At 45.5% G+C, this 18,055-nt stretch overlaps 1 protein-coding gene across 1 annotated transcript in view; it reads left to right on the top strand.

The window, feature by feature from the left end:
- Obscn (obscurin, cytoskeletal calmodulin and titin-interacting RhoGEF) overlaps nt 1-18,055 on the top strand; it is a 149,322-nt gene that overhangs the window by 45,406 nt on the left and 85,861 nt on the right. The window contains 3 exon segments of the mRNA XM_029560576.1: nt 3,801-4,076; nt 6,952-7,227; nt 17,178-17,453. Of these exon segments, the coding sequence (XP_029416436.1) occupies nt 3,801-4,076; nt 6,952-7,227; nt 17,178-17,453 (828 nt within the window).

Below are 18,055 nucleotides of genomic sequence, written 5' to 3'. Positions count from 1 at the left end.
TGCTCTTAACCACTGAGTCATCTCTTCAGCCCCATTAATGCACATTTTTATTGAATTTTTATGCATTTCATACAATACATCTTAATTATATGTAGACCCCTCCTCCACTCGTACCCCCATAACCAACTCCCACCGGGTTTCATGCGTTCTGTCATATATATTGATGCCTATCAAGTCAAGTGTGTGCCCAGATGTCCCTCAGTGCAAGCTCATCCGCTGGATGTGTCAGCCAATCTATGTCACTCTCTTAAGCTCTTGCAATCTTTCTATACCTCCCCTGCCCCCACCCTCTGCAAAGCTCCTGAGCCCTAGGTGGGTGAGATTTAATACAGGAGTCCTGTCCAGGGACACACCCTCTGCCGTCTCTTTTTCAGAGCAGTTTTAATTTTAATTTCCTTGATGGCTAAGGATGTTGAACACCTTTTCAAATATTTATTGACTGTGTTTCTTCCTTTGAGAACTGTCTGTTCAGTTCATTAGTGTGTTTATTGATTAGTCTTTTTGGTGATTAGTTTTTGTCCTTTGTGTATGGCGTCATGTGGTTTGAATCCAGTTACTGTGACACCCCTGTTGCTCTTTCTGGCTCAGATTTTTTGGCTGTTTGGTATTTCATGCTTTCCTTGGACTTTTGGTGACAATTGTGTTGAATCTGAAGATCACTTTTGGTAACATAGCCATTTTCACAATATTAATTCTGCCAATCCAAGAGCATGGGAGGTCGTTCCCTCTTCTGGTGTCTTCTTCAATTTATTTCTTTACCATTTAAATATTTCAGTGTAGAAGTCTTATACCTCCTTGGTTAGGTTTACTCTTAGGTGTTTTATTATTTTAAATCTGTTATGAAGGGATTTTTCCCCTAGCAAATTCATTATTAGCATATAGAATACTAATTTTTGTGTGTTCATGTTGAATTCTGCTATTTTGCTCCAAGTGTGTATTAGATAAAGAAATTCCTCGTGGAGTCTTCAAGATTTTTTTATATCTGGGATCATGTTGTCTGCAAATAAGAATAATTTGACTTCCTTTCCAAATTTTACCATTTCTTTATTTCTTTTCTAAAGATTAAAAAAGAAATGTGTGTGTCTGTATAGAGGTATATGCACATGAGTTCAGTGTCCATAGAGACCAAAAGAGGGCATTGGATCCCCTGGAGCTGGAGTTAGAGGCAGTTGTGAGCCACACAGTGTTGGTTCTGAGAACCAAACTCTGGTCCTCTGCAAGAGTAGGGTGCATTCTTACCTGAGGAACCATCTCACCAGTCCTCCATTTATTTCTTTCACTTGTCTATTTTCAAAGATAGATTCTCATAGCTCAGGTTCTCCTTGAGCTCGCTGTATAGCTTAGGATGTCCTTGAACTCCTAATCTTCCTGCCTCTACTTCCCAAGTGCTGGAATTCCAGTGTGAGCCATCGTACCCAGTTTCATTTGCCTTCTAGCTAAGATATCAAAAAAAATGAACGGAGAAAGTGGACACCCTCGTCTCATTTCTGATTTTGAAGGGAATGCTTTCAGTACCATGTTGGTTGGAGGGCTATCACATGTGGTCTTCATTGTGCTGAGTTATGTTCCTTTTATACTTCGTTTAATCAGATTTTTTTTCCTGAAGTGTAATTTCACTTTTTCAAAGTCCTTTTCTGCATCTATTGATATGCACATGTGATTTTTGTCCAATATGTCTGTTTATGTGATATATTTATTAATTTGTGCTTGTTGAATCATCTTTGCATTCCTAGAATGAGACCAACTTAATTATGCTGCATAATCTTTTTAATGCATTGTTGAATTTAGTTTGCAAGCATTTTATTGAGACTTTTGTGTCTGTGCTCACCAGGGAGGCTGGTCCATTGCTTTCTTTCCTTGTTTTTTTTTTTTTTTTGATGATTCATTTTTTTTAAATTATTCATTATTTTTATTTTATGTGTATGAGTGTATTATTGCCTGCATGCATGGAACTGTACCCGTGTTGTGCAATGCCTGTGGAGGTCAGAAGAGGGTGTTGGCTCTGGAACTGGAGTTACAGATGGTTGTTAGCTAGCATGTGGGTGCTGGGATCTGTACCTGGGTCCTTTGAAAGAGCAGCCAGTGCTTTTAACAACTGAGCCATCTCTCCAGCCCATTTTTGATAATTCTTATCTGTTTTTGGTGTCATGGTAATACTGGCTTCATAGAATGACTTTGGTAGTGTCCCATTTCTATTTTATGGAGCTGTTTGAGGAAGATTGTGTAAGCTCTTCTCTAAGGGTCTGAGTGAATTTGGCCATGAATCAATCTCGGGCTTTTCTTTGTTGAGAGTCTTTGATTATGGCTCCCATCTCATTGCTCCTTACAGTTCTGCTTAAATTCTGTGTCTTCTTGATTCAATTTTTGGAGGTTGCATATGTCCAGGAATTTATACATTTCTGGAGGAGATTTTCCGACCTTTTGGAATATAGCTTTTCAAAGTGTTCCCTGATGAGTTACATTTGGTGGCTCCTGCCTGTCTTCCTCTGTTCTTAGAAGGTAGAAGCAGAAGGATAAGGGGTTAAAGGTCTATTCTTAGCTACATACTGAGTTTGAGGCCAGTCTGGACTATATGAGACCTTGTCTAAAAAAAAAAAAATCAACAACAGAAAACCCCAAAAACTCAACCCCCCAAACCAAACCTGAATCCCATTCAAAATAAAACCCCCAAAGACCATTCCCTACTGGTCTTCTGGATTTCACTGGAGTCTGTTGTAATGAATCCCCTTTCATCTCTAGTTTTATTAATTTGAGTATTTCCTTTTTTGATCAGTTTGGAAAAAGTTTGTTGATCTCGTTTTTGAAGAGCGGGCTCTTTGTTTCCCCGAGTCTGCATTGCTTTTCGTTTCCATTTCATGATTTCTGACTCATCCTTCCCACCTACTGATTGAGTCTGGCTTACTCTCATTTTTCCTTACTCCTTGAGGTGTATTGTATATTTATTTAGACCTCTCTGATTTAATGTTTTTGTTAGTGTACAAAGTAGTATGTGTTGGTAAGAGTGGGGTGCTGAACTTACCCTTATCACTATGTCAAGAAATACCAGTTTTTTATGTTCATTAGTGTTTGTTTATTGAAATTGGTTGCCTGGACAATCTGCATATGTACTTACGATTATTATATTTTCTTGATCGATCGCTCCCTTTATGAATATGCAGTGTACTTTTTAATCCCTCCTGACAAATTTGGACTTGAAATCTAGCTAACCAGATGCAAAGACAGTCGCACATACTGGCTCCAGCTTCCGTTTCCTTCATGCACTCACTTCTGCCCTCTCACTCTCCCACCTAGGTGTGTTTGGCAGTGAAGAGTCTTTCTTGTAAACAACAGTTGGATTTCACTTTTCAATCTAATGGGCTTGTCTGTAGCTTTAAAAAACTTAAATTTGCTGGGTGTGGGGGCGCATGCCTTTAGTCCCAGCACTCAGGAGGCAGAGGCAGGCAGATGTCTGAGTTCAAGGCCAGCCTGGTCTACATAGTGAGTTCCAGGACAGCTGGGGCTACAGGGAGACCCTGTCTCAAAAAGGACAAAAAAAAAAAAAACCCCACAAAAAAACCTTAAATTTATTTTTATGTGTGTGAATGTTTTGCCTGCATGTATGTAAGTGTGTCGCATGTGTGCCTAGTGCCCAAGGAGGCCAGAAGAGGGTGTCAGAATCCCTGGAACTGGAGTAACAGATGGGTGTGAATGGCCATGTGAGTGCTGGGAACCAAACCCAGGTCGTCTTGCAAGAGCAGCAAGTGCTCTTAACTGCGGAGTCATCTCTCCAGACCCTCATTCTTTTTTTTCCCTCTCCTCAGAGCCCAAGGCGGTGTTTGCCAAGGAGCAGCAGGCACGCAGCGAGGTGAAGGCAGAGGCGGGGACCAGCGCCACCCTGAGCTGCGAGGTGGCCCAGGCCCAGACAGAGGTGACGTGGCTCAAGGACGGGAAGAAGCTGAGCTCGAGCTCGAAGGTACGAGTGGAGGCCTCGGGCTGCACGAGGAGGCTGGTGGTGCAGCAGGCGGGCAAGGCCGATGCCGGGGAGTACAGCTGTGAGGCCGGGGGACAGAGGGTCTCCTTCCGCCTGGATGTCACAGGTCAGTGGTTTGAGGAAACTAACTTTGCTTATTTGGATGCGATGCTAAAACCTAGTAATAATCCAAAGGACTAAGGCACTGCTGCAGGGCACTTCACCATCTTTCACACTGTGTTTTCACACACACACACACACACACACACACACACACACACACACAGCACTTGGTTGTGTGAGCAGGAATGGGATGGATAGGACCTGAAGGGACGGACGCTATCTCTGTTTCCATGTGGTGGCATTTATCATACATTCCTAGGAATGTCCCTGGGTCTTCCTGTTGCTTCTTGGTACCCAGGGCTGTCACTAGCTCTTCCTGGTGCCTGGGATTGGGTTAGATGTGTCTCGCAGGGTTGTGTGAATATCTGAGTGTCTGCAGTTACTTTATTTTTTATCCAGTAACACATAAGCATTCTTACTCATGTGAAACATTTCCATTGAGTTTAAATAAACTAAGGAATTTTGATATCCTAATCATACATGCAATTTCATGCAACAAAAATCTGGCTTATTGTAGTTTCAGGTGTCTGGGCACTCCTTCCTCATTTCCCAACGCAGTGGGAAGTGTGTGTGCTGAGTTCAGATGCACATTGCCCTGCAGTGTTTGTGTGTAGTAAAGAGAGCAGAGGGCGGTGGGTGTGCTCCCGTGAGCCTGGAACGCTCTTCTCAGGGAAAGTTTTGTTTTTCAAAAGTAACTTTGAGCATCAGTGTTGGCACTCCCAGAGTTTCGCTTAGGAAAGGAGAAGGAAGTGGCTTATGGAGTGACTCTACCCTTGGGAGACAAGATGAGTTCCTCTAGTGGGGTTTTCTGTCCACAGAGCAGTGTGTGTGTCGCAGAATTCCCTAGGAGTTTGTCTGCACCTGCCCCGCTGGTCAGACCTTCTCCCATCACTCAGGAGTCTTACACCAACTTCTGGTGGCACTAGATAACATTTCAGTGTCCCCTCAGCAGGACGCAGTTTATGAGTGTGTGACGATACCAAAATCAAGTACATAAAAGGGCAACCCCTCCCTCTGTGTCTTCAGAGAATATGAGAAATTTAAAAATTATAGTCATTTGGTGATTTCTTAGAAGGGTGTAGCAAAAGTGACCCAGGAAGAAACAGAAATCTTGAACATTCCTAAAGTCTTTAAAACAGACTCATAAAAACCAGCTTGTCATAGAGAAGACAGAAGTCCATCAAGGCTTATGGAGAAATCACATCAAATGTTCTAGAAGGAACTGATCAGTTCTGGTGCTTTGTCTCACAAGAAGACTGTAGTTGGCAATAATGCACAGCACTCTTCCAAGTAGCTAGGAAGATTTTATATGTTCCCACAAAGAAATGGCAAATATTTGAGGCCGATTACCATGTTTTGAATATAGTGTAGATATATATTGAAACATCACATTGTGGTCTATAAATATGTGCAGTTGTTTATTGATTAAAAATGGAAAAAGAAGGCCGGGCATGGTGGCGCACGCCTTTAATCCCAGCACTCGGGAGGCAGAGGCAGGTGGATCTCTGTGAGTTCAAGGCCAGCCTGGTCTACATAGTGAGTTCCAGGCCAGCTGGGGCCGAAGGAAGACCCTGTCGCAAAAAAAAAAAAAAAAAAAAAAAAAAAAAAAAATGGGAAAAGAAGTTATTTCACACTCACAAATAAACAGCAGAAAAAAGAAATATTCTCTCCCAACAATTGTCTGTAGAAAGTGGACAGAGGCATCTGACAAGGAATCAGTTAGAATTAAAATTACCAGCGTCTGTATGGATACTAGAAACTCAGCTCAGCACTACATCAAGGACAGTGCACAGACTGGGGTCACAGACCCGGCACGACAAGTAAAAAACAGTTTTGCTGCAACTAGAACAAATGAAAAGATTCTGTGATTGTCTCAACCAAAGCAAGATAAGTGTCTGATGAATCCAAAGTTCATGTTTGATAATATCCACCATCAGTTTATGCCATGAGGTTCTTTAAAAAAAATTTTTTTTTGAGACAAAATATATAGCCTTGGCTGACCCAGAACTCAGTATGTAGACCTACCGGCCTCGAATTCAGAGCGATCCACCTGCCTCTGCTTCCTGACTGTACCCTTCCCCCAGCTTGCCATGAAGTTCTTAACACTATGTATAGAAATAGGGTTAATTTAACAAATGCTACAAAAACCACACCCGATTCTATCACATTTAAAGAGATTCTCGAAGGATTTTAATTTAGATGGGGAATAAGACCAGGAAGCATCTGTCATCTGACACAGGGCAGCAGAGGAAGGACATAAAGGTATGCAAGTTGAAGAAAACGTCCAGGGAGCCCATATTGTATAAAGGCCAATGAGAAAATCCCAAAGATTAATTTTGTTAGACTTTGTAAATAGTCAAGAAAGATTACTGTGTTTTTGAATTTGGGGTTACAGTCTGAGCCCCAAGTATGGCCACCAGTCCTTGAGAAGCTAATAAAACAGTCAAATTAAAAGTAATAAATCGGGGCTGGAGATAGCTCAGCATCTAACATCACTTGCTCCTCTTTAAAAAAAATGTTATGTGTATGTGTCTGAACCTGCATATATGTATATATGTACCACATGTGTACAGGAGCCTATGGAGGCCAAAATAGGGCATCAGATCTCCTGGAACTGGAGTTACAGATGGTTGAGAGTGGCCATATGGGTGCTAGGAGCTGAATCCTGGTCCTCTGCAGGAGCGGCAAGTGCGCAGGGGCCTGGAGTGATAGCTCAGAGGTTAAAGAAACATGCCACCCTGCAGCAGTGGTGGATTATGAACTATTTTGTTTGTTTGTTTGTTTGTTTTTTGTTTTGTACCGAGACTCCCTCTGGAACTTCTTCCCCCATGTGGCCTTCCTAACCTAAAGTGACTCTGTGCATCCCTGTTTGTCCCCAGAGCCCAAGGTGGTGTTTGCCAAGGAGCAACAGGCACGCAGCGAGGTGAAGGCAGAGGCGGGGACCAGCGCCACCCTGAGCTGCGAAGTGGCCCAGGCCCAGACAGAGGTGACATGGCTCAAGGACGGGAAGAAGCTGAGCTCGAGCTCGAAGGTGCAAGTGGAGGCCTCGGGCTGCACGAGGAGGCTGGTGGTGCAGCAGGCGGGCAAGGCTGATGCTGGGGAGTACAGCTGTGAGGCCGGGGGACAGAGGGTCTCCTTCCGCCTGGACGTCACAGGTAAATGCCAGGGTTGGGCTGAATGGGGAGAGGCCCTGAGTGTTTGGTGTGATACTTCAGGATATGTCTAGGTGGCTTGGGCCACCTTGAGCCTATGGTACCCTCCCTTGGATCTCAGCATCTGTGTCCTCAGCTCTGCCTGGTAGCTCTGTGGTCTCTCATCATCATGAGATCAGAGCAGAGTGATGGCTGTGCCAACCTTGAGTGCCTCCTTGGTGACACTGACCTAGGGGTGATGGGATTGTGTGGTGAACACAGACTGTTTGCAGTTGAGAGTCTTGTGTGCGTGTGTGTGGGGTGTCCAGTTACTGGATAGAAGTCCTGTGGGTGGCAGGGCCTCCCTCTGCCCATTCCTACTTGCTGGACCTCAAAGCTTTGTGAGCCCTCACTTTGGCCCTTGGTAACCCCCGTGCAATCATAGTATGTATCTCCTCTCTCCTCTATGTCCCCGAGTCCAGGAAAAGACCACGTACAATGCCTCCAGTCGCTCCTACTTGGCTGTCCCACACTCTGCTCTCTTGTACTCCCTCTTCAACTGTGGTCCAGAAAGATGTGGGCTGCTGCCTTGGGGCTTGGGGTGGTCGTTCTTCCCAGTCATGCCTCCTCCTGCTGTTTGTGGCCCCTGCATGTGGAAGAGAGAGCTGGGAAGCAATGCATGACCTGGAGTTCCTGGGGGAGCTGCAGAGGGGAAGGTCAGGGTCCCATCTCCGAAGGTCAGGTTAGTGGTGGTATCAGGAGGCAAGCCTGGCTGTGGCGGCCTCAAGGGCTGAAGCTGCTCATTTCTCAGAAAACATCAGAGTGTGCCAGGAAGGGCTTAGGGCAGTGACAAGGCCTGACTGCATCCCAACCTTTCACATATGCCACTTTAGAGCGTGGAGCTTGGGTCACATGCAGTACAGAATATTGTTTATCAACATGCAATCATCTGTCAATCACAGGCACTGCTGCCTTGGCCATCACTGGGCTCTAATGAGCCCTAGGTTTTGAGGAGGGACCAGGTCTGGTTTGGAGTTTCTCATCCTGCGTGTCTCCACCTGTCCCCAGAGCCCAAGGTGGTGTTTGCCAAGGAGCAGCAGGCACGCAGCGAGGTGAAGGCAGAGGCGGGGACCAGCGCCACCCTGAGCTGCGGGGGGGCCCAGGCCCCCACCGAGGGTCCCTGGCGCATGGACGGGTAGAAGCTGAGCTCGAGCTCGAAGGGGCGAGTGGAGGCCTCGGGCTGCACGAGGAGGCTGGTGGTGCAGCAGGCGGGCAAGGCCGATGCCGGGGAGTACAGCTGTGAGGCCGGGGGACAGAGGGTCAACGTCCACCTGGACATCACAGGTGAGTGTAACATGAAGTTATCCTTGTGTGGGGGTTGTGTGAGCTTGCCCTCATGTCCCTGATGGACCGAAGCCCATCTGACACTGACACTTTCCCCATTGGATACCTTCTCTGCATATCTCCTGTCCTTGATGATCTCATCCTCCTGGCAGGGCCAGGTGGGCTTGGTGGACATGTGTCCAGCATCACAGAGCCCTTTCTGGTGTGTAGGGTTGTGGTGACCCAGTATCTCTCTCTAGGGTCCCATCCACAGCTTTCTGGGGTCTCACCTAGTCCCACACATGCCCTCTTCATATCTAGAAACATTCAACCTATTTCAGCTAGGGTGAGGGAAATTTCATCCACTTAATCATATGTGAAACTATGTGAGCATTGACTATGGTGCTGTCAGGTTTCACTTAGGTGCTCTAGAACACTCTTCCCTTCTTCCCTTGAATATAAATGCTCTATCTAACTTTTTTCTTTTGAGACAGGGTCTCCCTGTAGGCCCAACTAGCCTGGACCTCACTGTGTAGATCACACTGGCCTGGATCTCACAGAGATCTGCCCGGCTGGGATTGAAGGAGTGAGCCAGCATGCCTGGTTCATCTGCCCAATTTTATATTATAATCTAGACCCATGACTCATGGCTCTTCTGTACAAATACACACAGAGCTGTGGAATGTGTGTGTGTGTCTGTGTCTGGGTGTGTGTGTTTGTGTATCTCTGTGTGTGTGTGTCTGTGTGTGTGTGTCTGTGTCTGTACGTGTCTGTGTCTGTACATGTCTGTGTGTGTGTCTGTGTATGTGTGTCTGTGTGTGTCTGTGTCTGGGTGTGTGTGTTTGTGTATCTCTGTGTGTGTGTGTCTGTGCGTGTGTCTGTGTGTGTGTGTCTGTGTGTGTGTGTCTGTGTCTGTACGTGTCTGTGTGTGTGTCTGTGTATGTGTGTCTGTGTGTGTCTGTGTCTATGTGTCTGTGTGTGTGTGTGTCTGTGTCTGTGTGTGTTTTGGGGGTATGTATGCTTGTGTGTGTGTGTGTGTGTCTGTGTACAAGTGTGTATCTGTATAGTCTGTTCCCTTTTCATTCAGTGAGATTGGGGGTCAGACCCAGGGTCTCACACAGCCTAGGTGTGTGCCTTACCACTATGCTGCATCATATCAAAGCTCAAATATTCTGTATGAGAATTCTCTCTTGGAATTTATATGTATATGTAGATGAAAAGGACTACGTAGCTTGGGGGCCTTGGCACATTTTGCTGATACAGTCACTGTTGTCAGCAGTATGTATTTCATACACTTTTGCTAACAAGTCTCTGCATTTCCTTGTCTGAGCTGTAAAACTGAAGCCAACTTCATTTCCTTCTGTTCAGAGTTGAATTCCAGTGAGTGCTGGTGGTGGCCGGCTGTGACACTAGCATGCTGCCTCACAGCAGCTGGTGTTGTCAGTGCTGCTGAGCACCCCTCATTCTCAAACCCCAAGTGCTCCAAGATTAGAAAGCTTTGTTGAATGCCAACATGATGCCACAAGTAAAAAAATTCCACCCCGTATCTGGGCGTGGTGCTGCACAACTTTAATTCCAGCACTTGGGAGGCAGAGGGAGGTGGTTGTTTGTGAGTTTGAGGCTACCTTGTTCTACATAGTGAGTTCCAGGTCAGATAGGGCTACACAGTGAGACCCTCTCTCACAAAAAATTCCACACCATGGTACTCTTTCATGTACAAAATTATTTAAAATAGTATATAAGATTAGGGCTTGTGAGATGTGTCAGTGGGCAAAAGCACTTGCTGTGCAAGCCTGACAACCTGAGTTCAACGTAAAGGTGCAAGGAGAGAACTGACTCCACGAAGTTGTCCTCTGACTGCCGTACAGTGCTATAGTGTGTGCACTTGCACACATACACAGTCACATAATATTTTTTTTTAATTATGTAAGAATATATCCAGGCCTCATGTTTAACATATATACAAAACACAAGTGACTTCTGTGTTAAGGCTTTGGTCTTATCCTCATGAAATATAAATATTCCAACATCCAAAAATATCTGAAATATGAACGCTTCTATTCCCAAGACTTTCAGATAAGGGATACTCAGCCTGTATATAATGGTTTTGGGGTTGTATAGAGCAAAATCTACAAAATCTATCTATCTTTTACTAATTATTTTAATAGATTATGATCTCATTTTACATAAGTAAATTTGCAAAGCTTAAAAAAGTTGCCCAGTTTTTACAAAATCAATACTGACCCAAGAGTAAATAGATACCTCATGCAGTTCTGTTATAGAGTGGGACCTGCCACTGAGCACAGGAAACCAAGTGGCTTCAGGGCCTATTTTTCCAGGCCTCCTAGAAGTTATTTATTCCATGTTTGCAGAGATCTCTTTAGAGAGGAGGAAGCAGAGATGCATCTCTAATTCTGCTTACATAGATATCATTATATCATTACTAAAATCCGGCCAGATGATATGAACTCATATTCTACGACAATCTATTATGAGTATTGTGGTCAACTTGGGAGACAAAATACTGATGAACTGAACTCAGTGATGTATCCTGTGAGGGAATTCATAGCCCATGGTTGTCAAGAAAATGAGTGTAGAGTCTGACCTTACCTGATAGACCAAACACTATGTAATTGCCTCAGTAAATGTAGAACAAAGGGTCTGATAAAACCGAGCAATGTAAATTAAAAAGAAATATTTAAAGAAAAAATCGTCATCAGTTATGTCATAAAATTCATAACAAAATGTCATTAAATAGACTTTTTTGACCTGATAAGCAGTACTGTACACAAATCACAAAGTAAAAACCCAAGAGTTTTGCCTTGAGATCAGGAACAGCACAAGTAAGCCAGCTGTTGCGTGTAGCCAGCATGATACAGAGCATCCAGGAAGAACATCCAATAAAAGGCATAAAAGAAAAACAATTTCCTAGATGAATGAAGAGCCTTAGTAAGAGTTGAGAAAGACTACATACAAAAATCAATGTAAAGAATTCCCTTCACTGTTTACTAGCACTGAGCAGCTTGAAAGATGAGATTGAAAGCTTTTCAATGGGGCGGAGAAATGGCTTAGTGGTTAAGAGCATTTGCTGTTCTCGCAGAAGGCCTGGGTTTGAATCCCAGCACCCACAAGGCAGCTAACGACCTTCCGTCCATGACTCCAGTTCCAGGAGATCTGATGCTTTCTTCTGTCCTCCTTGAGCATTGCATAACACAGGTGCACTTACATACATGTAGGCATACCAATCATACACAGAAAAAATAACAAAAAGCTTTGCAGTGCTTCAGAAATCTTGTGTTTATAAGACATGTGGAGTCTCTGGGTGGATTACCAAGGATTTCTGAGAGACAGCAACTCTGCTATGAAGGGAAAGAATAAACAGAAGCATCACAGATGTTCCGTCCCCATCCCTATCCAAGCAGACATGTGTTTTGAAGTGCTATAGGATGGGTTTCAGATGACAAGTGAATTTCCCAGGCTGGCTATAACCAGCACACTTGGAAGAAGAGCCGGTAAGCAGTTGCTGTACTGGGCACAGGACTGCCACAGAGCTAGAGAGCTTCATTAATAAGAAAGAGTCAGGTTTGGAGGATCCTAGTTGGCTTTAGGATTCCAGCCCAGAATGTTGTGTCCCAGGACGTAGGTAGGTTGTATTTACAGTCAGAGATGAGGAAGTGACACATAGAAGAAGTGAGGTAGAGACAGCCTGATTGGTGGCCACTGGCATTTCCCTTGTCTGAACAGTGTTAGAACAGTTGGATACTTATTACTAGAGTAACTTATTGTCTGATCATGTCCAGCTAGATTAGAATTTACTATCTACAAAGTACCTCAAGGCCAAATTTAATTTAGTTTAACACAATAAGACAACAGAGTCTCAACACAAGAATGGTTATCAGGTAATAGTAATATACAGCAAACACAGAAGGGTTGGGACAACACAGCTTCAGCTGCCCATCTCCCAGTACCTTAGTATTTCCACGTTTGTGCAGAGTGTGTGGAAAGGGTGGCATGTACAGATGGTGCATTGAACATTTAACTGTATGAGGAAGATACTATAAAACTAGACAAGGAGATCAAAACACATGAGCTGACTCTAGATGGGTTAGAGACAAAGGGTAAAAGATGGTACCATGAACACCTAGGGCGATGACACAGATCACTGTAAGGACTGCAGGGTGAAGATGGAACCCGAGCCCATTCACCAAATGACAAACTATACACACTGGACCACGTGAAAACTAAGCACGTGGATTCAGAAAGACTTTTATCAGGGACTCTAGGACACCAGGAAAGATGGAAAGCCTTACCACACACATACTTGGAAATCCACAACACTATCCAGGGAGTCATGAAAGCGAATGAAAGGCAGTGACCGAGGCATGAGAAAGAGCCTTGAGGTATAACACTGCGGAGGAGCACATGTGTATGGCCAGAAAGATTAGAGGCTCTCTACCACCAAGACCAGGTGGTCAGGGCCACACATGGCCCAAGCTCTCCTCCAGATGTGCTGGCTAGGCTAATGATGATCAGGGCAGGTGAGGGCAAGCCTTGCGGACTCTCAGACATGGTGAGAACATGCCTTGTGGGAGACCCTGCATTGGGGCAAGGCTCCTAGATTTTTACCTGAGGAACTGTCACAGTGTCTCCCCCCCCAAAAAAAACAGCCCATGCAACAGTGACAGGCTGTGTAGATAAACTGGTTTTATGTTGAGAGGTGCTGGGGCTTCACCTGGGAACTGCTGCAAGTGGGGCAAGGCTCCTAGATTTTTACCTGAGGAACTGTCACAGTGTCTCCCCCCACCCCCAAAAACAGCCCATGCAACAGTGACAGGCTGTGTAGATAAACTGGTTTTGTGTTGAGAGGTGCTGGGGCTTCACCTGGGAACTGCTGCAAGAGCAGAGCCTGGAGGATGTTCTGCCTGCTAACTACCCCTTCAAGTCTTTCCAATCTAAATGATGTCTCTGTCCTCAGAGCCCAAGGTGGTGTTTGCCAAGGAGCAGCAGGCACGCAGCGAGGTGAAGGCAGAGGCGGGGACCAGCGCCACCCTGAGCTGCGAGGTGGCCCAGGCCCAGACAGAAGTGACGTGGCTCAAGGACGGGAAGAAGCTGCGCTCGAGCTCGAAGGAGCAAGTGGAGGCCTCGGGCTGCACGAGGAGGCTGGTGGTGCAGCAGGCGGGCAAGGCTGATGCCGGGGAGTACAGCTGTGAGGCCGGGGGACAGAGGGTCTCCTTCCGCCTGGACGTCACAGGTGGGTGTTCAGACACTAAGTTAGCCTTACGGGGATGCAGTGACTGGCTCAGGCCATGACTGACCTCTGCTCCTCTGTTAAGCTTTGACTCCTCACTGCTCCCCACTTTCCATGTTTAGGCTGATCCTGTGCTCTGTTTCACATTGTCTTTACATCCACCCTCTTCCCATCCCCACGTCAAGTCCCATGTTCAGCAGGACTGACTGTGAAGGGTGTCACGGAAGTTTGGCTCCTTCCTGCATTCCTGGACAGATGTTCCTAAGCTGGGAGCTTCATCTTTGTCATGTTTCTGGTTCTACCCAGACCTTTCCATGGGGTTCATCTTTTTGCTCTGAATGAGGCCCTGTGTCTCCACCTGGGATCCATGCCCAGGCTGCTTTTTGTTAAAAGAGTTCATCCAAAGATCAATAAGATGGCTCAGAGGGTGAAGGTGTGTGCTACTAAGTGATGACCAGAATTTGATCCCTAGGACCCACATGGAAAGTCAGGACTGATTTCTGCAAACTCTGACCGCTACATACACACCATGGTATTTCCCATACACACGATAGAGGATAGATAGACAGATGATGATGGTGATGATAGATGATAGATGATAGATAGATGATAGATAGATAGATAGATAGATAGATAGATAGATAGATAGATAGGAAGATAAATGATAGAATAAAAATTTCACTCTTAGCAGGGCATGATGGTACACACCTTTAATCCCAGCATTCAGGAGGCAGAGGCAGGAGGATCTTTGTGAAGTTGAGGCCAGCCTAGTCTACATAGTGAGTTTCAGGCCAGCTGGGGCTACAGGGAGACCCTGTTTCAAAAAAAAAAAAGAAAGAAAAAGATTTCACCTTTAAGAAATTTGCCCCCACCTGTGAGACATTACCACATGACAGTTTAGTAATGTGTTATATGAAATGTTATATGAATGAAAACCCACTGGGTTCTTTTTGATAAATGACTTGAAGAAATATGACATGATTTTATGTAGGTAAATTTGAGCTACTTCAATAAATTGGCCAATTCTTGAAATGTCTTGAAAAAAATGACATCAAAATGTTCACAGGAAAAATCAGGGAATTCGAACAGTCCTATGAACCTTTTAAAAGGGTAAGCCTTAGCTTTAAAAATGTCATAGGAGTTAAATTTAGTTGATAAATTACGCAAAATATTTTGGAAGCAAATGATTTTGTGTTCATGGACATTCTTCTAAAATTCAAAGGACATGTATATACTCCTCAGCTCACTTGATGTAGACAGTACAGTATTGATACCAAAATGACAGATTGTGAAAAGTTGAAAACATGGGCCAACATCTTATGATACCAAAGTCAACATCTGTACAAAATATTGGCATTGTGAATGGGGCAATATGCTAAGAGGTAAATCCACTGAACTGAAGTTGTAACGCAGGAAATACAAAGTTGGTTTAATATTAGAATGTAAAAGTCCATAAAATCTATGATATTACAAGATTTGAAAAGGACCAGGTGTAAGGGTGTACACCTTTAATCTCAACACTTGGGAGGCAGAGGCAGGAGGATCTCTGTGAGTTTGAGGCCAGCCTGGTCTACATGGCCAGTTCCAGGCCAGCCAGGGCTACAAAGTGAGACTCTGTCCCAAAAGAAAAAAAATTTTTTTGGTCTTTTTGAGACAGGTTCTCCCTGTAGCCCCAGCTGTCCTGGACCTCACTTATGTAGACCAGGCTGGCCTTGAACTCACAGAGATCCACCTGCCTCTGCCTCCTGAGTGCTGGGATTAAAGGCGTGCGTCACCACGCCCAGCTTCAAAAAAAATTTTTTACATCATATCTAGAAGACAGAAATAAAATTTAACGTCTAATTATGTAGAAAAGTTCTTGTGTTCGGTGTGCCTTGATGGTAGAGCCTTCCAAGCATTCCTAAGTCCCCAGTACCACAAAAAAGCTCTTGAACTAGCAGTAAAACGGGGCTACCTACATTTTATAAAGGGTGCTACAGAGGTAGCAGGTGCGTGCTTTCCTGCATTTGTGGAAGCTTTTCCTTTCATTGGAAGATTTCAAAAGGTCTTCTGTAACAACTCATGTCCAGCATGAAGCCTACGGAGGAGAATAAATAAAGAAATATAATGTGATAAAGGCAGGTGTCATAGGTGCATGGCTACATTTCTAAATCGACGGACTAGCAAAGGAGGGCTGAAAATGATATCCTAAAAGGAATGACATAAGACCCCCAGGATGGTGCTCTAATTCCTTGTCTAATGAAGCATACTTCTGAGGGGGAACTTGCTTTATGGAGCCAATGGAGGGGGCACAAAACAGTAGGGAGACAGGCATGGAAAACCCAGTGACAACCATTTCTGGTCACTAGCAAAGAGAAGATCTTCTGGAATATGTAAGGGAAAAGATTCATGAATAAAAGAGAGTATTTGATCTGCCGGGCATCAAGGCTTACCTTGATTCTGTGCTTGGTGAAGACAGCTTGGGCTTGAACACAGGCAGCAAGCAGTGGACCCAGGAATGGAGTAGGGAATTTGAAAGCAGAGGCGAGAACAATCTGGCCCTCACTTTTTTAAACCATGGCACTGGTTGGAGACATGGAAAAGGGAGGACTCTTAGGAAAATGTTAGTCACACCAGTCATCCAAACACGTGTGTATAGGAACTGCAGTTACAGTACAGGTGTCTCTTACTTCACACTCATGCACAGCTACATCAGACTCCAGTGTGAAGGAAAAACATGCCCTGGGCAGATACCATGGATTATGTAAGACCTCAGGATAATATTACTTACATAAGATATAAATGTACTCAGCAAAACGACAGTCGACATTTTGTCTCTACTGAAACCACATGCTGGTGAATCTATGTCTGCAATTCATGTCATCAGAAGTCTCTCTGTGTGAGAAAAGACACAGGAAGATGGGGAAGACACCTGCACACAGCAGTCACAGCCTGAGCATGTGAATATATAGAGTGCTTAACGTAACTCTGAAAAGGGCAGAAACATCATCAGTCACTGAGTGAATGTCACACCATGGAAGACCAAGAAATAGTGGCCAGAGCCAGCAATGCCCCCCCCCATGAGGCATCAACCCAAGGTAGAACCCCAGATGGTCCAGGCCACCTCCTCAATGTAGTGATTGACGATGCTCAGAGCAGGCAAAGTGTGGAGCCTCAGGATTCAGCATGTGTCCTGACCCACAGACCCTCCCTGCAGCAGCCTGTTACAGAGACTGTCACAGGTCCTGTGCAGCAGTGTTGGGATGTTTGTGTGAGCTGTGGTTTTGTGTGAGAGGTGCTGAGCTTCCGGGCATAGTGAGTGCAGAGCCTGGAGGATGTTCCCAGCCATCCCAAACAAGTCTTCCCCACGTGGTCTTCCTAACGTACAGCGTCTCTGACCCCGTGCGTCCTTTTCGGTCCCCAGAGCCCAAGGCGGTGTTTGCCAAGGAGCAGCAGGCACGCAGCGAGGTGAAGGCAGAGGCGGGGGCCAGCGCCACCCTGAGCTGCGAGGTGGCCCAGGCCCAGACAGAAGTGACGTGGCTCAAGGACGGGAAGAAGCTGAGCTCGAGCTCGAAGGTGCAAGTGGAGGCCTCGGGCTGCACGAGGAGGCTGGTGGTGCAGCAGGCGGGCAAGGCTGATGCCGGGGAGTACAGCTGTGAGGCCGGGGGACAGAGGGTCTCCTTCCGCCTGGACGTCACAGGTGGGTGTTCAGACACTAAGTTAGCCTTACGGGGATGCAGTGACTGGCTCAGGCCATGACTGACCTCTGCTCCTCTGTTAAGCTTTGACTCCTCACTGCTCCCCACTTTCCATGTTTAGGCTGATCCTGTGCTCTGTTTCACATTGTCTTTACATCCACCCTCTTCCCATCCCCACGTCAAGTCCCATGTTCAGCAGGACTGACTGTGAAGGGTGTCACGGAAGTTTGGCTCCTTCCTGCATTCCTGGACAGATGTTCCTAAGCTGGGAGCTTCATCTTTGTCATGTTTCTGGTTCTACCCAGACCTTTCCATGGGGTTCATCTTTTTGCTCTGAATGAGGCCCTGTGTCTCCACCTGGGATCCATGCCCAGGCTGCTTTGGGCTCTTCTGGGCTCCCAGATGCACCTTAATAGTACCCTCCCAGTCAGAGTTCTTTCAATACCTCTGAACCTGATGAGGGGAATTTTGTCTTCTAATCATACTCAGAATCATCTCCAGATTGAGCTTCAGGCCACCCAAGGCTTGGTGTCCGGGCAGCTCTTTCCAGCTCTCCATGGAGCCTTCTGTGCACCGTGTGTGGCAGTGCCTGTGTCCATGTTTT

Source organism: Nannospalax galili, unplaced genomic scaffold (assembly GCF_000622305.1).
Source record: "Nannospalax galili isolate Female #2095 unplaced genomic scaffold, S.galili_v1.0 scaffold1812, whole genome shotgun sequence".
In the NCBI taxonomy this organism is placed as follows: Eukaryota; Metazoa; Chordata; class Mammalia; order Rodentia; family Spalacidae; genus Nannospalax; species Nannospalax galili.
Note: the sequence above shows the minus strand (reverse complement) of the source record. Positions and strands in the feature narration are given on the sequence as shown.